The following is a 25,603-nucleotide window of genomic DNA, read 5'->3' as shown; positions in this document are numbered from 1 at the left end:
CACCATGTTATCTTAACCTCAGAATTTTGCAGGGGAGTTATATGGGCTTAATCTTGGTATCTAGTGCCTTTTTGTCTAAGTGAAAGTTAAGATATCGCTTTGCAATTTCATTTGTATTTACTGTGACTGTCTTCTCACATATCCAGTAATAACAATACCTCTTTGCCCCACCACAATTCACCACATCCAACTCCACCAGACAGTTGTAGACCAGAGAATTACGGTAATAGCCGTTCGTAGATACTAGGGGCTCTCGTGGACATTTTTCGCAGTGCTGAAAAAACTTCACGAGTTACCGCGATTCCTGAGTACCTGCCGTTAGCGTTACGAGCCGCTACGAGACATCCATGAGCTCCGACGTAGCTGCTACGTACATTCTACGTACTTACCACGAGTTTGATTTTTTTTAAAGTCGGGAGAGCTCTTGAATTACCTCGTACAGTGGGACAGGCCCTTTACTGTCAAAGTTGAAATTCCTGGGAATAGTTATATACATATAGATTTTTCCTCATCATTTGTGCTTTTAAAAAATGTAAGTTATTTTTCTTTAATTCTTAATTTCCTAATTGCATCTGACTGGCAGAGTATTACACAACATAGCAGTAGGCAATAGAATCCAAACGTGTTTAAGATCCACTGGACTGGAAATGTCAGTGATGCAGTTGAACAAGCCAAGGTAGGCTGGAAAGGGATTCTTAGAGCAGCTTGTAATGGATCCGACCAGAGAAAAGGCAATTCTGTATTTAGTGTTGTCCAATGAACCAGATATGATAAGAGAACTCGAGGTAAAGGAACCGCTTGGAGGGAGTGATCATAATATGATTAGTTTTAATCTGCAATTTGAGAAAGAGAAGGTTAAATTGGAAATGTCAGTTATGCAGTTGAACAAAGGGGAGGGAATATGAAGGCATAAGAGAGGAGCTGGCCAAGGTAGGCTGGAAAGGGATCCTAGCAGGAATGACGGTGGAACAGCAATGGCAGGAATTTCTGGGCATAATCCGGAAGATGCAGGATCATTTCAATCCAAAAAGGAAGAAAGATTCTAAGGGGAGTAGGAGGCAACCGTGGCTGACGAGAAGTTAGGGATAGAATAAAACTAAAAGAAAAGATGTATAACACCGCAAAGAGTAGCCGGAAGTCAGAGGATTGGGAAACTTTCATAGGACAACAGAAGGAAACAATACGGGCTGAAAAGATGAAGTACGAAGGGAAGCTGGCCAGGACTATAAAGTAGGACAGTAAAAGCTTCTTGAGATATGTTAAGGGAAAAAGAGTAACAAAGTCAAATATGGGTCCCTTGAAGGCAGACACGGGTGAAATTATTATGGGTAACAAGGAAATGGCAGAAGAGTTGAATAGGTACTTCGGATCTGTCTTCACTAAGGAAGGCACAAACAATCTCCAAGATGTACTGGAGGACGGAGGATCTAAGGGGGTAGAGGAACTGAAAGAAATTTTCATTAGGCGAGAAATAGTATTGGGTAGGCTAATGGGACTGAAGGATGATAAATCCCCTGGGCCTGATGGTCTGCTTCCCAGGGTCCTCAGGGAGGTGGCTCTAGAAATAGTGGACGCATTAGTGATCAATTTCCGATGTTCAATAGATTCAGGATCAGTTCCTGTGGATTAGAGGATAGCTAACGTTATCCCACTTTTCAAGAAAGGAGCGCGAGAGAAAACGGGGAATTACAGACCAGTTAGCCTGACTTCGGTGGTGGGAAAGATGCTGGAGTCAATTATTAAAGAGATAATAATGGGGCATTTGGATAGCAGTAAAAGGATTAGTCGAAGTCAACATGGATTTATGAAAGGGAAATCATGCTTGACTAATCTTCTGGAATTTTTTGAGGATGTGACAAGTAAAATGGATGAAGGGGTGCCAGTGGATGTAGTGTATCTAGACTTTCAGAAACCCTTTGATAAGGTCCCACATGGGAGACTAGTGACTAAAATTAGAGCACATGGTATTGGGGGTAGGGTGTTGATATGGATAGAAAATTGGTTGGCAGACCGGAAGCAAAGAGTAGGAGTGAACGGGTCCTTTTCAGAATGGCAGGCAGTGGCGAGTGGAGTGCCGCAAGGCTCGGTGATGGGGTCGCATCTGTTTACCATATATATTAATGATTTGGAAGAGGGAATTAAGAGCAACACTAGCAAGTTTGCGGACGACACATAGCTGGGTGGCTGTGTGAACCTTGAAGAGGATGTTAGGAGGTTGCAGGGTGACCTGGACAGGTTGAGTGAGTGGGCAGATGCGTGGTAGATGCAGTATAATATAGATAAATGTGAGGTTATCCACTTTGGTGGCAAAAATAAGGGGGCAGATTATTATCTCAATGGGGTTAGGTTAGGCAAGAGGGAGGTGCAGTGAGGCCTGGGTATCATTGTACATCAGTCACTGAAAGTTGGTGTACTCTCCCATCTGTATACATATATTTGCCTATGTACCAGTTTAATTGATCCACATTGCACATATTGTTTAACCAGTATTTTTATTTCTACTCTCTTGCACTCTGACCAGACGCTAAACTGCATTTCGTTGAACCTGTACTCGTATTTGTGCAATGACAATAAAGTTGAATCAAATCAAATCAGGTACAGCAGGCAGTGAAGAAAGCTAATGGAATGTTAGAAACATAGAAACTGTACACGACCATACTCCAAATGTGGCCTAACCAAAGTTTAATAAGCCGCAACATGACTTCCTAAACTTTATACTTAACGCCCTGTCAATGAAGGCAAGCACCCCGTGTCTTCTTTACCACTCTTATCCATTTGTGTTGCCACTTTCAAGGTACAACTTTCCTTTATTCAGGAATAAAGTTGTTTGGGTAACTCTATTTCCAAACTCTACAATGAGGTATTGGTCGCCATCCTTCCTCCGCCCTTCCACATCTATGAAGTAATGGGGGAAAATAGTCCAGTTCAAAGTCCATTTATAGGTACTGCTATTCTGACTGGTAATCCATCAATGACCATTTCCCACCTGACTTGCATCAATATTTTGGTTTTGGAAGGAGAAACGGCCCATCACCAAAAAGGACTTCACAGAACCCCTGGTAGACAGAAATGCTGGTGAAACTCCAGCATTTTTGTCTACCTTCGATTTTTCCAGCATCCGCAGTTCTTTCTTAAACACAGAACCCCTGGGTCAGGTCAGAATTGTTGGTGGAACGCCCTCTCCTTGTGCCAAACATTTCTGGCCTAGTCATGGAAAAAAGGTTTTGCAGCATTTTCAGACAAGGTACATAATGTCTACAATAACCACATTAAACAAAACAAAAAGGGGAGTATTCCATATAAAGGAAAGACAAAGAAAATAGTAGAGTTACAACCAGTTTTATTTCGAAGGTTGAAAGTGATAAATTCATACTCAATGGCACAGGTGACCCTTCTGGCCAGGAAAGTGGTGTAAAGGCAGTACCAACTCACTGTCTAGTAAATGAAACATTCAACATAATGATTGGAACAAATGAGAAGACACATGCGATCGATTACTGTTTGTAGCTAGTGCTTCCACATACTGTAGTATTTCTTGCAGAATCACTGTACCAGCCTTGGGGAAATATCTGGTACTGCAACAGCAAATGTTTCCTTATCAACTAAGCAAGCAAACAGTTGGGATGTATAGTGCGTTTCCTAGCCTGCACATCATCTGAGATCTTACCTAAGCAAATCTGATTGATTGAAAGTGTGGTGACCAGAATGTGGTTTAGCCTTTAAAACCGAGATGAGAAGAACTTTTTTCACGCAGAGAGTGGTGAATCTCTGGAACTCTCTGCCACAGAGGGTAGTTGAGGCCACTTCATTGGCTATATTTAAGAGGGAGTTAGATGTGGCCCTTGTGGCTAAGGGGATCAGGGGGTATGGAGAGAAGGCAGGTACGGGATACTGAGTTGGATGATCAGCCATGATCATATTGAATGGCGGTGCAGGCTCGAAGGGCCGAATGTCCTACTCCTGCACCTAATTTCTATGTTTCTAAAGATACAGCATGGAAACAAGCCCTTCAGCCCACCGAGTTAATCGGCTCATCTATATTTAATTGCATATTGGTTTGTAAATCAGGTCCGGACATATTTGCTTGAACTACAAATTAATTTTCACACAATACAGATCAATCCTTGGTTTTGATTCCAAATGTAAGGAAGTGACGGAAGAACTTCACTCGAGCTGGAAAGAACGTGGAAACAAGACCAGTTCTTTGCAGCAGCTTTTTTTGTTTCTTTGAAAAATACAGGCACAAGAACATTGATTAGAATTTGTAGTTTGCTGTGACAACAGAAAAATATTTGCAAATACTTGAAATCAACCAATGCCAGTTCTCAGGTTACAAGAATTACAGCATAGAAACTGGCTGGGAAATGACCATTAAAGTAAGTAACTCTACTTTTAATTACACCTGGTCCTTAGAGACCACATGCAAGTACCAATAAAGTCAAATCTAAGGCAATCACAAACTAAGATTTATAATAATATATTCAAAGGATGATCTTCTTCACGTTTTTTCTCGTAAATTTCACTTATTGCATATATTGATAAACCTGTCAATTTCTTGGTCTCCAGGCCATCAAGGGTTCAGGGGGAATAGGCAGAAAAGTGGAGCCGAGGCCAAGACTAACCAACTATGATCTTATTCATATGGCCTATATCTATATTAATGTTTGTGTTCTTAAGAGAGCATAACAAATCATATGGTCACAGAATGTTCTGCCCATTAGTTTAAAGTTGTGCAAGGGTTGGGAAATTGCCACTTAGTCTCAAGTGTGAGAAAAAATGTCCTTGGAGATGATCACTAAATACTTAATAATGCAGGAGCTGTGCGCTATATTTCACTTCCAAAATGATGATCAGCCATGATCAGATTGAATGGCGGTGCAGGCTTGAAGGGCCGAAGGGCCTACTCCTGCACCTAATTTCTATGTTTCTATGAAATATGGCTCCACTTAAGTGATGGGACAGGATTTCAGAAAGTTGACATTATTATTTTTGCACATTTAGTGCAAGCAACCCCGACCACATTTTGTCCTATTTGTTGCTCTTAAAGTTCATTTGCATGACATGGATTTGTGCATTTAACACCAAGGCTCAACTGCACTTGAGAGACTGGCAATAAGCTATTTTATGAATCACTGCATATTGTATTTCTAATATTAGTTGATAGAACTGTTCCACGGAGTAAAGCATTTGCGATTTATATGTTACATTATTGAAAATGCATTTCTAACCTTTAAATTACAAAGTGTTCAGAAGAATGAAAAATGTATAAGGCACCAAACACATTAAACGATCAACATGAGATACTAGAATTTATAACCAGATGACTTGTGAAATAGTCCAAACTAACAGTTTCAATGTTATTGCTAAATAACCAGCTTTTACCTTACGTAAAACATTAAATACATTGTATTTTGCATATAACTCTGTACAAAACATATGCTCCTTTGCTTTTGAGAATGATAAGGTATCCACAAAACATGTACAGTAATCAGATGTCATAGCTTTACAAAAAATTTAGTAGCAAGTATGATTTACAAGATATACCAGAGCTTATCATTATGTTAAAAAAAAAACAAAATACACACACAAAGAAAAAAATACTCATATATGTTTCCTTTACTTGAGATTTTCAATCGTTGATTTGTATTTGCTTTAGTACAGGTTAGATCACAGGAAGTCCTTATAAAATGTTCACATTTATGTTTGTGGATTTGAATGTATATTCTTACTGTATTAAAAAAAATTAATGTGAGATTATTTGGTTAGCTGCTGAGCCACATTTGTTCCAGATTTAATCCTTCTTCCATATCACTTCAGCCAATATCAGGATAAAGAACCCTGCAATTACCATGAGCTTTAAGGAGTCAGGAGAAGAAAATGGGTAGGGTTTCTTATGTCATTTCTGGTATCATTTGCTGAAAGTTTAAAGTGTTGGGGAAGATCGGTCAAATTGAGATATCCGGTTCGGGTGTTCATTTGAAAACATGAAGGTTTACTACTTTAATTACGTGTGGCAGAATTCCTGAAGGCACAGCCAAACCTGGAAATCAACTATTTCAGGAGATAAACTAAAGAAAAAAAGTGAATATTTATTGCAGCTGAGGTAATCTTTCAAAGCAAACTAATACTAATAAAATTAAAGTGCATTTATAAACAATAGCATCCTTTAAAAAAACTGCCAGGTAAAGAATTATTTATTAAAATGTATTTTAAGATTACTGAAAATAATATACATCCTGATTTGTTGCAAATTTCTGGCTATATTTATTACATAAAGTATTTTTAATTGCAAAATTGGACAGATAGTATGGTTTCCACTGATTCCAATTATGATCTTTGCTCTGGTTGCATTGCACTAAAAGAAACTTTATTTGACTGCTTCTTTATCAACAATTGATTATACAATGCTAGAACAAATATGTAACACAAGGCGTTGGAGTACATTTAATCAACTGTGCTGAGGACAACAGCATCAGCTGAAATTGAACAACATGTGTCCACGTCTTATCTCATCAGCACTGGAACAGCTGAGTAGAGGCCATGGAAACATTTTCAAATAGAATGATACCATTCTGGGTGCTTGTTCAGCAATCCAGAAGATTATCGTTTTTAACATTATCCTCTGAAATAAGAATTTATTCTTAGAACATCTGGGCAGTCGAATCACTTTAAGCTAACCTTCGACGTGACAATTGGGGATAATCTTCAATCTGATTAAATCCAGACTCAAACCTTTTAATGTTGGTAAACTATGATTTTAGATATCAACCATGATTGTTTGGGCTGAGCCTTATCTGAACTGGCCTTCACCACAGTGTGAAACTCTGGAATGTAAGGTTACTGTAAGGAAATGGAAAGCACTTCTTGTATTGAATGTACAGACACATACTTCAAAATAAGTTGACTGGGGTAGGATTGGGAGGACTGCTGCAGGTAGCTTCAATATTTAAAGGACAAGAAATAAAAATAGCTGAAACACACCGTGATAATCTGAACCATGCAAAGTTGTAGACAGTGCATGCTTTTTGTTCTGCTGTTGATGGGACGGGTAAAGTGCATTCTTCTAATCAGCACTGTTTGACAGGATCTAGCCATCTGTTCTACCTCTTAATCTGAATGTTCACAGTGTGTCCCATTGAAATACAGACTGATCACATGGAACTTAATTTCCAACAATTCCATCTCACCTAATTTAATTATAATTTTAATTTTAAGAATTTCTATTACTTTATATGATGCATTTAATTAATTTTCTAGAATGTCAGTAATCCACTTGCTTGTCATCTGATCCAATATGGGTTTAATATGTATTTTAGGAGCTTAACAGTCTTTGTGCTAAAGTCTATTATTTAAAGAGTTTATTTTCATAACATTGCCATAGAAACCATGCACATTGCAGTAGTTCAGCGAACAGCAGTAAAATGTGGATCTTTGAGTTACAAAGTTAATCCCTCCCGTATATTTGTACTTCCTTCATCACCATTTTTGGTTCCCATTCCTTCCCCTCTCCAAAAATATGTTGATGAACAGGAAGCCACAGTAACAGAGACGTGAACCAAATAATGATCAATTTTATAAAGCTGTGTTTTGTTGTAGAGTTTGCTCACTGGCCAGATTCCGCAGAAGTTCAGCCTTCTCGATTATTCACAGAAATAATTTACTCTAAATTGTGATACTTAAAATGATCTTGATATCAATTATTTCAAAGCCATTCATGGTGTCTTCAAGTAGCATAATGGCTTCGCAAACTCTTATTCTCAGCCAACGTGCTCTTTGTGTTGTCTCTGTACTTTACTTACATCAAAGTAATCATTGCCAATTTAATCAAGAATTGTTTTAAAAGTCATCGATATAAATTATATAGAAGCTGAGCAATTCCACTCTATGGCTTTGATGTATCACTGAAGCTTTACTGAAACTTCTGTGACATCATTGACAATCCCAAGTAAAATAAACATTTCCCCCTTAAAATAAATCACTAAGTGCTTCCGACTCCCTTCCTGGGGAACAGTGCTGAGATTCTTATTGATGTCCTGCTTCTACTTCCAGTATACAGTCATTAGAATTCTGCGAAAGCATATAGCCTGGTAAACAGATGCATTTATATGATCCCTCTGTGTTCTCACAGTTTGCATTCCTGCAGAGTGGTATGGTGTCACTGAGGTCCTCACATTCATTTATATCTGAAATGAAGTAAAGATGAGAAGGTAATTCAACTCATTCAATGATATCCAGTTAAATTCTGCAATGCTTGTGATCACAAGAACTCTACAGTGAAAAACAATTCAAAGCTGCTGACAATATTACTCCTCCACATTGTGGTCACCCACATAAATGATCACCAGGCCTCCCATTAATTAAAAAAAAATCACCCCAGTTCTTGGGATGATACAAGATACAAGATAGATGTATTCATCACATGTGCCAGATGGCACAGTGAAATGAAATTTCCATACAGCCATACAATTTAAAAAAAAGGGACACAACACACTATAGGGTTTGACATAAAACATCCCCACACAGCAGAATCAAAGTTTCCCACAGTGATAGAGCTGCTGCCTCACAGTGCCAGAGGCCCAGGTTCGATCCTGACTAGGGGTGCTATCTGTACGGACTTTGTATGGTCTTCCTGCGACTGGGTGTGTTTCATCCAGTTTCCTCCATCATCTCAAAGACATACAGGTTTGTTGGTTAATTGGCTTCTGTAAATTGCCCCACGGTGTGTGAAACTGGGATAGCATTGATCTGGTGTACAGATGGTCAATGGTCAGCATGGTCAGCTGAACGGCCAGTTTCCACACTGTATCTCTAAACTCTTCCCTTGGTGTCCAAGTGTTCAACTCCTTGTTGGCCTCAACAGTGCCAAGGCTTGGAGGAAAGAATGGAATGAAACGATCATTCAGATTAAACGCATGACCACCAGCCCAACCAACAGGGCTCCTGGCATTGATCTTATGTGAAAAACATGAAAGACTCAAAATCAGATTAGCCATTGTCAATGCAATTGTTTGATGCACAAATGGTGTATCAGGCTTTCTGTGAAATGTGACTTACAAACTTGATCAAATTATGAATCACATAAAAACATTCTGCCCTCTTCACTCGTTTGACAAAGACACTTTCCTCAGTGGAACAGCGGTGGAGTTGCTGCCTTACAGCGCCAGAGACCTGGGTTCGATCCTGACTATGGGTAGTGTCAGTACGCAGATTGGATGTTCTCCCTGTGACCTCGTGGGTTTCCTTTGGGTGCTCCGGTTTCCTCCCACATCCGAAGAAGATGTGTCGGTTTGTAGGTCAATTGTCTTCTGTAAATTATCCCTCGTGTTTAGGATCATCATCATCATCGTTGAAAACATTAGCGACGCAGTGGCGCTGGTTTATAATTGGGCAACCAAAATTGTACGGAACGGTTGTACAGACTTCTATACTCAATGCACCACACCAAAAGCTTTCTCTGTCCTCCAGTTATACCTGCAACTGTATTCTTCTTCCGCCGCTGGAAGCATATAGGATTTTGGTGTTTCCAAATGGCCTAAATGTGCTTTATCCTCTTCATTATCCACAACACCCCCTATATTGGTATCGTTTACTAATCCAATTACAATGCTATGTACGACAGTGATTGAAACTTCTACTGAAGTGTGGATGGCCATCTATAGACAACATACCCTTGTCAATTCCTAGTAACCTTCAAAAAATGGCATTCAAGATACCCAACATGGCCGTTGGCTCGCCCCAACAGTTGAACCTTCTTTAAACCAACCTTCCATGTTGAGCTCACACACTGCTTTACCTTGTCAATACTTCCATATAGACCCTAGTAACCTTGTCTTTCAAAAAATTCAAGAAATTCAAGAAGATTCAAGACCTCGTGGGTTTCCTTTGGGTGCTCCGGTTTCCTCCCACATCCGAAGAAGATGTGTCCTTTGATAGGTCTTGTTTTTGATCCTGCTGGGGGGCGCTGGTTTCACAGCCCCCTCCTCACCAGGCAAACCAGGTGGAGGAGACGGTTTAGTCGCCGACTATCCGACCATGGAGCAGGTAGCACGGGATTACATGGTACCCGTGGCGGGGGGAACTAGTGTATCAGAATCAGAATAGTACTTTATTTGCCAAGTATGTTTTGCAACATGCGAGGAATTTCATTTGCCAAGTCAGTCATACAAATAAAAAGCAACAGAACACCCAAAACACATTTTAACATGAACATCCATCACAGTGACTCCTACACATTCCTCATTGTGATGGAAGGCGAAATAAAGTTCAAGTCCCTTCCCTTTGTTATGGTACCCATGGTGGGGGATAGAACTAGTGTATGGGTGATTGCTGGTTGGTGTGGACTTGGTGGGCAAACGGGACTGTTTCCACATTCATCTCTAAACAAAACTAAACTAAACCATTTTTTATATTTAGTTTATATATAAACTAAAATATTCTGAAGAAGGGTCTCGACCTGAAACGTCGCCCATTCCTTGTCTCCAGAGATACTGCCTCACCCGCTGAGACCTAAATTAAATTATAGCTGATTAGCTTCAACTCCATATTACTATTTATTCCCATATCGTTTAAATTTCTCATGGTTGATATAAACAGCATGTCATCTTTTTAGAAAAGTTTGGGAGAAAGCTGAAGTACAGGGAGGACAGCTGCAGGTAGTGTCGTCAAAAGTACCATATGATAGGAACAGTTGTGTTCTACAATCAAAGGTAAACTAATCAAGTGGGGATGCCTCAAGCCTTCACCCTCAACCATTGGATGGTGATTGGTGATCAGAAGTGGCAGTGTGAGGGAAAAATGAAGCGCAGAAATACAATTATAATGAATTAAAAGTTCACTTACCTCCACATGTCATTTTTGTCATATCAAGCTCAAACCCGTCAAAACAATCACAAGTGTATCCTTCCTGCACTCGTACACATCGGCCATTTTCACAACCATTCAGAATTCCACACTCCTCTGCTTGTAAACCTTCAAAGCTGCTGGATCGTTCTGTGAAAACAGATTAAAAAATGCTGAATACTAATAAAGATGATGCTTCCCATCTTCAAACTGCCGTACCAGTGCTTATTACCTCATACTTCAGCTACATCACCAGTGGTTATGTGTCTGTAACCCAGTGCGATGGATATAAAGTCCACAATGTTATATTAAGAAAAAATATTAAAAACTATTTCAAATTAGTAGTTTTCAGCATGCCTGCTAGAACCATTTTTATCATTTGTCATTGCTAAGATTTTTTAAGAGATACAGGCAAGAAATATATATATATATATATATATTGGATGGTGATTGGTATATATATATATATATATATATATATATATATATATATATATATATATATATATAATATATATAATATATACACAATAGAACACTAATACATGAAGCCGAATTTACAAATATTAAATTGTTTCTGGGCTTTACAGCTTATATTTAGTGTCAAATTAAAAGATAACATTGTCTCCCTTTTGAGTTTTATGGGGAAGCAGGCAATACGTTTATTTAAAAGATAAAGAAACTTAGAAAAACAATGTTTATGGGGAAGCAGGCCATCTTTGTAAGAAATAAACAGTTGCACTTTGTAAACAAGTTTATGAGGGACAATTGTTCACAGATAAAAATGGCAATTTTTACCAGCCATGTTCGGGTTTGATGTGATGCATTTGTGGAAACCTACTCAGCCATGCTAATAAGCAAAAAACCCTATTTAAAGCATGTATTGATTCAGAGAAAAACAGTTAGTATGAATTTTCCAACTTAAAATGGAACTGTAAATCCCACAGTGGAACAACTACTGGAGCCATGGCCTCATAGATCAGATTCTTAGGTTCAATCCTGACCACGGGTTTAGTCAATCGGGTGTTTGCACATTCGCTCTGTGACTGGGTCAATTTTTCAGGCAGCTCTGATTTCTTCCCACATCCTAAAGATGTATAGATTGCCGTGTTAATTAAGGTCATAAGGAATAGGAGTAGTATTAGGCCATTCGGCCCATCAAGTCTACTCCACCATTCATTCATGGCTGATCTATCTCTCCCTCCTAAGCACATTCTCCTGCCTTCTCCCAATAACCTCTGACACCTGTACTAATCAAAAATCTACCTATCTCTGCCTTAAAAATATCCATTGACTTGGTCTTCCACATTCTTCTGGCAAAGAATTCCACGATTCCCCACCCTCCGACTAAAGACATTTCTCCCCATCTCCTTCCTAAAATAACGTCCTTTAAATCTGTGACTATGACCTCTAGGTCTAGGCTCTCCCACTAGTAGAAACATCCTCTCCACATCCACTCTATCCAAGCATTTCATTATTCTGTATGTTTCAATGAGGTCCCCCCTCATTCTTCTAAACTGTAGTGATTACAGACCCAGTGCCAACAAACGTTCATCATAGGTTAACAATTGGTTAGTAAGTAATATTGGTCCCAGTGTGTAGATGAGTGGTAGAAACTGAGGGGAGTTGATGAGAATGTGGAGAGAATTTTAAAAATGGGATTAACATAGGATTGTGCCAATGGATATTGATCGACAGTGTGGACCCAGAGGGCTAAAAGCCCTGTTTGTGTGTTGCAAACTTTGATTAACTTAATCAGTGTCCGAGCATGCAACTGTAAAATGTTTAGAGCTATTGAATGTGGCATCTAGTGGTGAAAGGAATGAATGACACCAAAATTAGTTTTCAGTTGGCAGAAGGGTGGCCATGGAGGGGAGGAGGGTAAATTGAGTGTGTGTATACAAATAATTACAAATTAGCAGGTGTATGTCCTACCACAGGTGCATTTCTCAAGAAGTAGATTTTAGTTTTTATCTTACTCAGGATTCTCGTAACAAATCCTTCCATTGCCTGTTGTTGACATAGAAACATAGAAATTAGGTGCAGGAGTAGGCCATTCGGCCCTTCGAGCCTGCACCGCCATTCAATATGATCATGGCTGACAAAAGAAATCCTTTATTGAACCAATTGTCAACTCAGTTTCCCAAAGAAGCTATATTATTAACAATCTCTCATGCAAATTTATGGCTGAGAAGCAGGCCAATCCTATTGTATTCAAGTTGATCAAACATTTAGATTTTATGTTAATCTTGGTCCACAGCCCTAGAGGTAATAGCACTCAGGTGTTGCTCTAGATTTTTAAATCTCTCTGACTCCATCTCACTTTTAGGCAATGAGTTCCAGAATTCCACCAATGAAAATATATTTTTCTCAACCTCCCTCTTATCCTTCGACTAATTACCATGCCCCCAGTTACTGACCTTTCTGCAAAGAGAAACAACCTTATCCTGTTTTGGCTTTTCATTTTTTTTTACACGTCTGATAAACTTTATTTCACACTGTCTTTTCTATGTTGTTAATATAAACTGAGAGGCATTGGGGAACCAGCATTCTGGGAGATCGGTTATATTCAATAACAATTAAATATTCTTGACTATCTTTTGAAGTCAGAGAAGAACATGATAAGCTAATATAATCAAAACCATAAAGATGTTTACACAGATTGGAGAAAGACTGGATGTTTCTATGTTTCTACTTACAAATACAGAACAACCTGAACTATTTTTGTTACTTCGATACTAGTCACATGCTCTCTCTATATAAATAGATATAACATGGATTTTCATCCAACTAATTCAACATAATAAATGAAAACTGATTTGCCTCTTACCATTATCACTGCTGCTGAACAAAGGGATGCTCAGAGGTTCTTGAGGGCGGTGTTGTGGAATGCGTGAATATTCTCTTGAACCATATTCAAGTCCGCGTTGGGAATCTGTTGGACCATATTGAGCAGTAAGACGTGAGTCTCTAAGTTCAAACCCTGAGTCGGGTTGAGGATTGCTTTGTCCATATCTTGATCCAAAATAGCGATCTCCCTGTCCATATTCTGCTCCATATTGAGAATCATATGGTCCATATTCAGGCCGAAGATAATTGTCATAGGATCCAATTCCACGTTGTGAATCTTCTCCACGGGACGGTGTTTCGTGGCCAAATTCAAAGCCAGATCTATCAGATCCATCTCCAAATGTCCTAGGAACATTACAAAGCTGTGCAAAATCATCTAAAATGAAATGGAAAAATAGTTAATAAACATATTAATATAGCAGAAGGTATAAAACGTTTCCACTATAAAATCTGTTTGGTCAAAATGTTGATGCTTCCAATTTGCTCTTCCTATAAAACAGCTTTGTTAATAAATGTGTTTGCCAACTTTTTAACATGAGACTTAATTTGAATTAATAGGTGACAAAGACAATATTATCGAAGATAGACACAAAATGCTGGAATAACTCAGCAGGACAGGCAGCAACTCTGGAGAGAAGGGATGGGTGATGTTTTGGGTCGACTGATGTCAGGGGAAAGGGAGATACATAGATAAGGAAGTGTAAGGTATGAAAATAGGTCAAAGGGAATGAAGATCAAGGAAAATGTAGACTAGATCATGGTTAGCTGGGAGAAGGTAAGAAACAAAGCAAACGGAGATAAAATGTAGTCGGAGACAGTAAGACTGGTCAGAGAACTGGAAAGAGGGAGAGATGAAGAGAGAGGGAAAGCAAGGGTTACTTGAAGTTATAGAAGTCAATGTTCATACCGCCGGGGTGGAAGCTACCCAAGCGAAATATGAGGCACCGGGCCTCACTTTGACAATGGAGGAGGCCCAGGACAGAAAGGTCAGTGTGGAATGGGAGGGGGGGGGGGGATTTAAAGGTTTAGCAACCAGACGGTTCCTGGCCCGCTGAGTTAATCCAGTATTTTGTGTCTATCTTCGGTTTAAACCAGCATCTGCAGTTCCTACCAACATAGTACAATATTATCAGTCGTACATTTAGGCAAACCCATGACACAAATATCTTGTGCAGGTGCACACATCCTTCAATATAAATTAGTTGATTTCTGAAAGCAAACACCAAGCTACTGATTATTCCTGATTATTATCAACATTTCACTCTGAAAAAATAACGAACATTCTATTTGAAACAAAAAAGATCGCAAATTTGGGATATCTGAAACAAAATTATAAAAAATATGAAACAGTAAGCCGGTCAGGGAGCATTAGTGGAAAGAAAAACAAAGTTATTGTTTCATGTTGGAGACTTTTTTACAGAACTGGGAAAGTAAGACATTAACAGAGAACCTGAAGGTACACGTAGGTCCTTGATGGAGATCTCTAATTCTCTGGGACTTTGCATTTAGAAGATAATAGTCTAATGGTGGATAACAGAGAACCTGAGGTGGGAGGATACAAAACAAAGACAAAGACAAAGAGAATATCTCTGATAGCCTGCCAAAATAGGTTGTGATCTGAAGCTGTGTCTGGATGACTTCAGGATCGTCTGGAAGTATGATAGGAGTTATAGAGAGGTGGCCGTACCGAAAATGCAGGTAGAAAGTAGACAGGCGGCCCCACAGGAAAGAGAGTAGGCAATGAGTGAAGAAATCACCAAGGAGAAGAACATGGAGGACAGTGAAATCAATGTGGGGAAGAATAATATGCTAGGGCTTTGGGATCAAGAAAGAAATTGTGGTTGGGGTTTGAAGAGAATTATGTTGGATATATCTCAATGGGCCTGGCTGGGTTTATCCAAGGTTATTGAGAGGGGCAAGAGAGGAGATTGCTAGGCCTTGATGGAGATCTCTAATTCTCTGGGACCTTGCATTTAGAAGATAATAGTCTAATGGTGGATAATCAGCATTTCTTTGTCCGCGGCAGGTCATGCCTTACAAACTTGATTGGGTTTTTGAGGAAGTGATGAAGGTGACCATAAATTGGAGGAGCAGCACCTCATATTTCGCTTGGGTGGTTTAAACCCCAGGGGTATGAACATTGACTTCTCCAATTTCAGGTGGTCCTTGCTTTCTCCCTCTTTCCCCTCCCCTTCTCAGCTCTCCCACAGCCTGCTGTCTCCGCCTCTTCCTTTCCTCTTCCCGCCCCCCCCCACCCCCACATCAGTTTGAAGAAGGGTCTCAACCCGAAACGTCACCTATTCCTTCGCTCCATAGATGCTGCCTCGCCCGCTGAGTTTCTCCAGCATTTTTGTCTCCCTGAGGTGATTGACGAGGTCAGTGTTTGTGGATGTTGTTTATATAGACATTAATTAGGCATTTCACAAGGTCTCTCATTGAAAGCTAATCCAGAAGATTAAGATACCTCCATGGTGACTTGATAGTTTGTATTCAGAACTGGCTTATCCACAGGAAATGGAGGGCAGCAGTGGAAGGGTGTGATCATGGGTGAACATCTATGACCAGTGGTGTTCCATAAATCAGTTACAGATGAGGGTAGAGAAATGGCAGATGGAGTTTAATCTGAGCAAGTGTGAGGTGCTGCCATTTGGGTGGTCAAATGTAATGGGGAACTATACAGTTAATGCAGGACTCTTAACAGAGGGATCTTGGAGTGAAAATTCATAGCTTCCTGAACACTAATGGATGGAATGCCAAAGAAGGCATATGGTATGCTTGCCTTCATCGGTTAAAGCGTTGAGCATAAGAGTCAGGAAGTCTTTTTGCAGCTTTAAACACACTAGGCTGCAATTATAGTATTGTGCAGGGCAAATATTTTTACGCAGAGAGGGCTAGGTGCCTGGAATGCACTGCTAAGTAGTGGTGGAAGCAGATACAATAGTGGTGTTTAAAAAGCTTTTAAATAGGCACATGGACAAGCAAGGAATGGAGGGATAGGGATCACGTGCAGGCAGAGGAGATACGTTTCATTTGACATCATGTCCTGAACAGACTTCATGGGCTGAAGGGCCTGCTCATGTGTTGTACTGTTCTATGGCCTGTGAGTTCTCCATGGCACTGTCCCAAGGGGAAGGTTCATAGATAATCAGACAATAACTTAATAACTTGTAACATTTCTCAGAAGATGAAACCATCCAGCAAGAAATGACCAATTCCTCTCTCCAGCGATGCTGCCTGTCCCGCTGAGTTATTCCAGCATTTTGTGTCTACCCAAGAAATTAACAATGTTCAGATATCAGTTCAAAATTGTCAAGTAATATTCACACTATAAACTATAGTCACACTATAAAAAAGCTAACCACCTACCCTAGTGCTGAGCCCCCTACTATATTCATCCTGGGAGACACAGAGCAGAAAATGAATTGAAACGGGCGTATAAATAACACGGCTACTAAAGCAGATTACCCTGAAGTGAGTGTCTCACCTCTCATTACCCCCAAAGTATTACTAGTCATAACTCTGGAGCATAATAGAATATTTTTCACTTACTTAGATGAGGGCAATTCAAACAACATTCATTGTATTGTATTGTATTGTATTCAAATTTATTGTCAATGTCTCAATTTGAGACAACGAAATGAATTTCCCTTACAGGCAGTATCATAAAAAAAAAATCACAAAAAAAGCTCATGAAGCTCAGCACATTCCCAAACTTTCATACCGCAGCTGCGGTGTATGCCAACTACAAAATACATTACAGCTACTTCCCTCACCTAATTCAACAACACCTGCCAAACTTAAGATCTTCACCACATAAGGATTTGAGCATGGGAACACCAACTCCTGAGGATTCCCTTCCAAATTGTGCATTGCCCTGAAAATATATTTTATTTCTTCATCATTCCTGAAACCTACAACCCAATGACATTGTGGGAGCACCTCAACAGAAGGGACTGGAGTAATTAAGAAGATGGCTCATCATCACCTTCTCAAGAACAATTAGTATTGAGCAACAATAATAAATAAAAATCTGAAAGTTCAATAGGACATACAGAACAAATAAGGTTGATAGATTTCCCTCCCTGAATGGCATGAGTGAACCAAATGGGTTTTTACAACAATCCACACATTCTATGGTTACCATCATGAATATGAACTTTTTATTCCAGATATATTAAAAAAATTCCCCACCTGAAATATCTGTTGGAAACTCAAAATACAATACTCATTGTCCTCATACATTATCTTACCAGTTTGCCACCTACTGAAAGAATTCTGTTTCATAAAAGTTTCATAAAACATTTTTGTATTAAATAATTAGTATCTTACTTGATGTTCTGGGGGGACAGAATGCACAATCTAGTCCCCAAGCCACTCCGTACATGCAGCAACATTCAGTGTAGGTTGACCTGGTCCTCAGAGGTTTGCTACAAACGTACGCCTCAGTCACTGCTTGCCAGCATATGTTCAGGTGTGCATCTCCCTCTTCTGAGAAGTCAACTAATGGACAGAATGAAATTGTCCTCAAAAGGGCTAAAAATGTCACATTACTCTTGGACACTTACAACATACATCTATGAATAAATGTTATCAGACACTTGCCACCAGTGAAGCCTTGCAGATTTTAGCATATCATGAAATTATTGTACGCTGCCAGCAATTTTCCTTTGTTGATCGAAATACATGAATATGGACACCATTTTCTGTTATGGAGTGATGTGAGAGACGGGTCATAGACTCAGACGTTTGAGAAGGTTACAGGCGGATGGTTATTCTGGAAAGTTAGATTCCATTGGATCCAGGGTGAGTTAGCTAACTGGACACAGAATTGGCTTCATGGTAAGAAACAGAGTAGTGGTGGATGGTTGTTTTTCAGGCTGGTGTCCTGTGACTAATGGTGTAACGGGTAGATGCTGGACCCATTGCTGTTTGTCATTTAAAGCAACGATGGGATGAGAACATAATAGGCATGATCAGTACATTTTCAAATTACACAAAAATAGATGGTTTTGTAGACAGTTAACAAAAATCACAGTGAGGTCTTGATCAACTGGGCAAGTGGCCGAGGAAAGGCTAAAGGAGTTTAAGTGAGATAATTCAAATAAATGTGAGGTGTTGCATCATGAGGTCAAACAAGGGCAGGACCTTTACAGTGCCGTAAGGAGTGCTGTGGAGTAGAGGGGTCACGGAATACTAGTACATCATTCCCTAAAGTAGTGTCACAGGCGGATAGGTTGGTGAAGAAGGCTTTTGGCATGCTGACCTTCATCATTTAGGGAAATGACCAGAGAAATTGGGATGTTATGTCACAGTTGCACAAGATGCTGGTGAGGCCGCATTTGGAGTATCGTGTCAAATAAGGAGAGGAGAGGAGGGAATAGCCAATAGACAATTAGTGGAGGAGTAGGCCATTTGGCCCCTCGAGCCAGCACCGCCATTCAATGTGATCATGGCTGATCATCCACAATCAGTACCCCGTTCCTGCCTTCTCCCCAAATCCCTTGACTCCGCTATCTTTAAGAGCTCTGTCTAGCTCTCTCTTAAAAGCATCCAGAGTACCAGCCTCCACCACCCTCTGAAGCAGAGAATTCCACACACTCACAACTCTCTGTGTGAAAATATTTTTCCTCATCTCCGTTCTAAATGGCTTACTACTTATTCTTAAACTGTGGCCCCTGGTTCTGGATTCCCCCAACATCGGGAACATGTTTCCTGCCTCTAGCATGCCCAAACCCTTAACAATCTTATATGTTTCAATGAGATTCCCTCTCATCCTAAACTCCAGAGTGTACAAGCCCAGTTGCTCCATTCTCTCACCATATGACAGTCCTGCCATCCCGGGAATTAACCTTGTAAACCTACGCTGCACCCCCTCAATAGCAAGAATGTCCTTCCTCAAATTGGGAGACCAAAACTGCACACAATACTGCAGGTGTGGTCTCACTAGGGCTCTGTACAACTGCAGAAGGACCTCTTTGCTCCAACTCTCAACTCCCCTTGTTATAAAGGCCAACATAATATTTGCTTTCTTCACTGCCTGCTGTACCTGCATGCTTAGTTTCATTAACTGATGAACAAGGACTCCCAGATCCCGTTGTACTTCCCCTTTTCCCAACTTGACTCCATTTAGATAATAACCTGTCTTCCTGTTTTTGCCACCAAAGTGGATAACCTCACATTTATCCACATTAAACTGCATCGGCCATGCATCTGCCCACTCACCCAACCTGTCCAAGTCACACTGTATCCTCATATCACCCTCCTCACAGTTCACACTGCCACCCAGCTTTGTGTCATCTGCAAATTTGCTAATGTTACTTTTAATCCCTTCATCAAAATCATTAATGCATATTGTAAATAGCTGTGGTCCCAGCACCGATCCTTGCGGTACCCCACTAGTCCCTGCCTGCCATTCTGAAAGAGACCCGTTAATCCCTACTCTTTGTTTCCTGTCTGCCAACCAATTTTTTATCAATGTCAGCAATCTACCCCCTCCATGTGCTCTAATTTTGCCCACTAATCTCCTATGTGGGACCTTATCAAAGGCTTTCTGAAAGTCCAGGTACACTACATCTACTGGCTCTCCCTTGTCCATTTTCCTAGTTACATCCTCCAAAAAATTCCATAGATTAGTCAAGCATGATTTCCTCTTCGTAAATCCATGCTGACTCGGACTGATCCTGCTACTACTATCCAAATGTGCCGCTATTTCATCTTTTATAATTGATTCCAGCATCCATCATTCACATTGAAATGTGAATCCAGACAGAGGGATATAGGTTGAAGGGGATGGGGGAAGAAAAGGGGAAAGGACAGGGTGGAATAGTGCTAGAAATGGGCAGAGGAAGGAGAGGGGGGTAGGGAGTTACCAAAAATTGAAGATTTCAATGTTCATACTATTATGATGCAAGCTATTTTTTTCAATTACAAACTCTATCCCCTACTCCCAATTCCTCCGACTATCTGTGCCCAAGGTGAGGTGTTCCATACTAGAACATCCGAGATGTCCTCATTCTTTAGGGAATGGGGGTTCCCCTCTCCCATCATAGATGAGACCTTCACTGGTTTCTGCTCGATATCTCACACTGTGGTGTGGTGTCTTTTTAAATTGCTGTGTCTTCTTTTTTTTTCTCCCACAAATATGTAATTCCATTCTGTTTTGTAGTCTTTTTGCACAATCCGCAAGCATTGCCACTTTTCATTTCACTACACTTCTCGTAGGCGTATGTGACGAATAAACATGACTTGACTTGACTTACCACCCAAACCACCCCCTCCCCAGGTACCTTCTCCTGCAACCGCAGAAGATGCAACACCTGTCGCTATACCTGCTTCCTCGACTCTGTCCAGTTCTTTCAGGTTAGGCAGAGGTTCACTTGCACCTCCTCTAACCTCATCTACTGTATCCGTTGTTCAAGATGTGGACTCGTATACATCGGCGAGACCAAACGTAGACTGGGCGATCGTTTCACAGAACACCTTCGCCTAGTCCGCGTGAACCAACCTGATCTCTCGGTTGCTGGACACTTCAATTCTCCTTCCTATTCCTACACAGACTTTTCTAACCTGGGTCTCCTCCATTGTCAGAGTGAGGCCAAATGCAAATTGGAGGAACAGCATCTCATATTACGCTTGGGCAGCTTACAGCCCAGTGGTATGAATATTGATTTATCTCACTTCAGGTAGCCCCGGCATTCCCTCTCTCTCTATCCATCCCCCACCCAAGTTGCACCAGCTTCTCATTTTCACCCAACAAACAGCTCACAATGGCCTGTTTTCTTTATCAACTTTACTTTTGTACTTTATCTCTCCACATCACCGTCTATATCTCTCATTTCCCTTATCCCTAATCAGTCTGAAGAAGGGTCTCGACCCAAAACATCACCCATTCCTTCTCTCCAGAGATGCTGCCTGTCCCACTGAGTTACTCCAGCTTTTTGTGTCTATCATCGGTGAAATGCAAGTTTCTTCATTGCCTACAGTTAAATAATAACTACAATAAGAAAGCTTCTATAAGGGTGATAGTTGAGAGCTTTTAGTAGTGATGGGGAATGATTTTAGATTTTTTTTCTCATTCAGCGCTAAATTTCTAGTGAATTAGAATAAATGCACAATTATTAACACAGAGACCTTGTATTTACCTCCAGATTCTGAGCCATTTACACATTTTTCACCCGTCACATGCAATATAAGTGGTGGGTTGCAGAAACAGTTAAATGATCCTGGTGTGTTGACACATTCTCCATTCACACACATATTTTCATCCTGACACTCATCGATGTCTAAAAAGGGACAAAAACAAGTATATTTCCTTTGAATTTAAATATCAGACAATTTAGCACCTCCCTCTGTAGTTAATAATTATGACACATCATTTCTGGACGGTACAGATTCAGGATCAAGCTAAATTTATTTGCACTAGAAATACACATTCTGTTAAGATCACTTTACTTTTTCCTGTAACTTTACATGCAAGATATGTAAAAATGTATTAACTTGCGAAGCATTTAAAACCTGATAGCCGATTCAATGCTTCTTAGCTGGAAGCGGCATTCATGAAGCATACCACGATACATTATGGGCAAAGCCACTCTTTAAATTAATGCATGGGGAAATTGTAGCCTGGAGATTGATCAGCTCAGACCATTTGGTCTCACTGAAATCATTATTTACTGCATTTGTGGAATGAATGTAAGTATTTATATAGATATTGATATGATTGCTCTTGAATATTTGAAATCAAATCAAATCAAATCAACCTTTATTGTCATCTTGCAAAGCAACAGTTGTACAGTGCAAAATGAGAAGACGTTTCCCAGGGAATACCGGAGCATCGCACATGAAACTTAAAACATTTCACACATAATAACAGTAAAAACAATCCAGTCCCTGATAAAACAGTATAAATAGTTCAAAGCAGGTAAAACAGCAACATTAAAATACAGTAAAACCAATCATTAAAATGTCCAGGGCAGCTGATTTGAGTGGCCAGTGCCAGAGTTATTAAAATGTCAGTGCAAAGCCGCAGCATCAGGTGACTGTGAGTACAGAGTGACTGTTTAGCAGCCTCACAGCCTGTGGCAGGAAGCTGTTTAGCAGTCTTGTAGTCCGGGCTTTGATGCTACGGTATCTCTTGCCTGATGGCAGGAGATCCAGGTGTGTGTGGAGGGGGTGCATTTTGTCCTTAGCTATTCTCAGAGCTTTTTTCAGACAGCGGCTCATAGAAATGCTGATCAAAGAGAATAATTTTTTTACCAATTTAGCGCAAGCTCAAGAGACAAAAACACATATTTATAGAAATATATGATCCCACAATCACACAAGCATCTCAAACTCACCAGTGCATCCTAACCTCACATTGTCATAGTAAGATCCTGCATCGCAATAGCAGGAATAGCTTCCTCTAGTATTTACACAATGTCCATTCTTGCAGACCTCGGAGCCAAACATTGTACACTCATCTGCATCTACAGATGGGAAAAAAAGTACACTATCTTAGAAACACAGTTCTATTTTTATTTTTTGACACGTTAATGATCAGATCATAATGAGTGGCAAAGAATGAATACAAGTTTGATTTAATGTTAGCTGTAATGCTTGATGTTGATAACAAGAGCTCAAAAATGTTGAATCAATCAATGTTATTGTATTTATTGTTGCATGGATGTTTCTGGAACTTCATCAGAAAGAACCGTCGCTGGCATATTAATCCACCACTGTAAATGCAAAACTCACCTCCGTAGTTTTGCGATCCAAAGGCAAATGAACCAATCTGAAATGGAATAAATCCTTTGCCATCTGGACACATTCCTTTGTATGCCTCTACATTGAAGCAAAGGAAAATAACTTTTAATGATTCCCGGAAATAGGAGATTACCTATTTTATGACCACATACTAGAGTATAATTTCCAGTTATTAAATCAGGCTGGGTCTAACATTGCTGTATAAAGCTATTTGAATAAAGTGAGTTTACATGACTAATAGCAATTGAAATTGTTGCAGCTATACAATGCAGAGCCATATGATGCAAAGTGATACCAAACTGGCCCTATCCCCGCTACATTGACGACTGTATTGGTGCTACCTCCTGCACCCATGCAGAACGCACTGACTTTGTCCACTTCACCACTAACTTCCATCCGGCACTCAAATTGACCTGGACCATTTACGACATATTCCTACCGTTTCTAGATCTCACCATCTCCATCGCAGGCAACAGACTACTGACTGACATATACTACAAACCCACTGACTCCCATAGCTATCTTGACTACACTTCTTCCCACCCTGCTCCATGTAATATCCCCTACTCCCAATTCCTCCATTTATGCCGCATCTGCGCCCAGGATGAGGAGTTCCATACTAGGGCATCGGAGATGTCCTCATTCATTAGGAAATGGGGGTTCCCTCTTCCATTATAGACGAGGCTCTCACCAGGGTCTCTTCTATATCCCGCAGCTCTGCTCTTACTCCCCCTCCCCTATTCATAACATGGACAGAGTCCCCCTTGTCTTCACCTTCCACCCACCAGCCGTCGCATACAACATTTAATCCTCCAACATTTTTGCTGCCTCCAACGGGATCCCATTACTGGCCACATCTTCTCATCTCCTCCCCTTTCTGCTTTCCGCAGAGACCGCTCCCTCCGTAACTCCCTGGTCAATTTGTCCCTTCCCACCCAAACCACCCCCTCCCCGGGTACTTTCCCCTGCATCCGCAGGAAATACTACACTTGTCCCAATACCTCCCCCCCTCGGCTCCATTCAAGGGACCAAACAGCCTTTCCAGGTGAGGTAGAGATTCACCTGCACCTCCTCAACTTCACCTACCACATCCGCTGTTCTAAGTGACAATTTCTCTACATCAGCGAGACCAAGTGCAGGCTCGGCGATCACTTCGCCGAACACCTCCGCTCAGTCCGAGTTAACCAACCTGATCGCCCGGTGGCTCAGCACTTCAACTCCCCTTACCATTCCCAATCTGACCTTTCTGTCCTGAGCCTCCTCCATTGTCAGAGTGCAGCCCAGCCCAAAGTGGAGGAACAGCACCTCATATTTCGCTTGGGTAGTTTACACCCCAGTGGTATGAACATTGACTTCTTTAATTTTAGATAGTCCTTGCTTTCTCCCTCCTTCCCCTCTCCATTCCCAGTTCTCCCACAGTCCTACTGTCTCCGCCTACTTCCTTTCTTTTTCCCGCCCCCCCCACCCCCGACATCAGTCTGAAGAAGGGTTTCGACCCGAAACGTCAACTATTCCTTCTCTCCATAGATGCTGCCTGACCCGCAGAGTTTCTCCAGCATTTTTTGTCTACCTTATATTTTGAATTTATGATGTTGCTATGATTTAAACTGGAATGCTGTTTTTAGTACCAGATACTGCAAAGTAGTAATCTAAGAACATGCAAGCCTTGCAAATGGTTTTACCTGTGTTTGCCAAAGGACAAGGGTGAACTTCACAGTTGTCGCCCCAACCAACGCCAACTGTGCAACAACATCCCCCTTTGGTGATGTTCCGTGACAGCAAATTATCACAGAAGTTTTCATCATTCAGATTGTAGTAGCATTCCTTCAAATCTCCTTTAGTATGTTCTGGCATCATGGATGATTCTGACACGGCAGTCATGTCTGGTACACGGCCAATTACTTTGTTCAGGAAAATATATACCATATCATTAATTGCGGATTTGACCACATACTTAGTGTACTGTACAGTTACATAAAACCAATTTATTAACCAGCTGTGAATCAGATATCTAATTCTAAAATGTAAAAAGTCCGATTTTGCACAAAAGCAATGATTATTCCCAAATAAATACTGCAGCCAAATGAAAACCTGTCTCAATTCCAACGCTTTTAAACATCATAAAGATGCAAGTGTCATAAAGTTCCATCCAGATAATTGAATGGAAAAT

General features: G+C 40.5%; 1 protein-coding gene across 2 annotated transcripts in view; it reads right to left on the bottom strand.

The window, feature by feature from the left end:
- Nucleotides 1–3,323: 3,323 nt before the first annotated feature.
- The window catches only part of LOC129700001 (latent-transforming growth factor beta-binding protein 2-like), a 191,045-nt gene continuing 168,765 nt past the window's right edge, over nt 3,324–25,603 (bottom strand). For both annotated transcript variants that reach the window (XM_055640130.1, XM_055640131.1), the window contains 8 exons: nt 25,116–25,334; nt 23,425–23,511; nt 23,028–23,156; nt 21,831–21,971; nt 18,019–18,189; nt 13,670–14,065; nt 10,840–10,989; nt 3,324–8,183 (listed from right to left, as the gene is read on the bottom strand). In XM_055640130.1, coding sequence (XP_055496105.1) covers nt 8,023–8,183; nt 10,840–10,989; nt 13,670–14,065; nt 18,019–18,189; nt 21,831–21,971; nt 23,028–23,156; nt 23,425–23,511; nt 25,116–25,334 — 1,454 coding nt within the window. In that variant the 3' untranslated portion in view covers nt 3,324–8,022. The remainder of the gene's footprint in view (nt 8,184–10,839; nt 10,990–13,669; nt 14,066–18,018; nt 18,190–21,830; nt 21,972–23,027; nt 23,157–23,424; nt 23,512–25,115; nt 25,335–25,603) is intronic.

The sequence above is a fragment of the Leucoraja erinacea genome, chromosome 9, assembly GCF_028641065.1.
Source record: "Leucoraja erinacea ecotype New England chromosome 9, Leri_hhj_1, whole genome shotgun sequence".
NCBI lineage: Eukaryota > Metazoa > Chordata > Chondrichthyes > Rajiformes > Rajidae > Leucoraja > Leucoraja erinaceus.
Note: the sequence above shows the minus strand (reverse complement) of the source record. Positions and strands in the feature narration are given on the sequence as shown.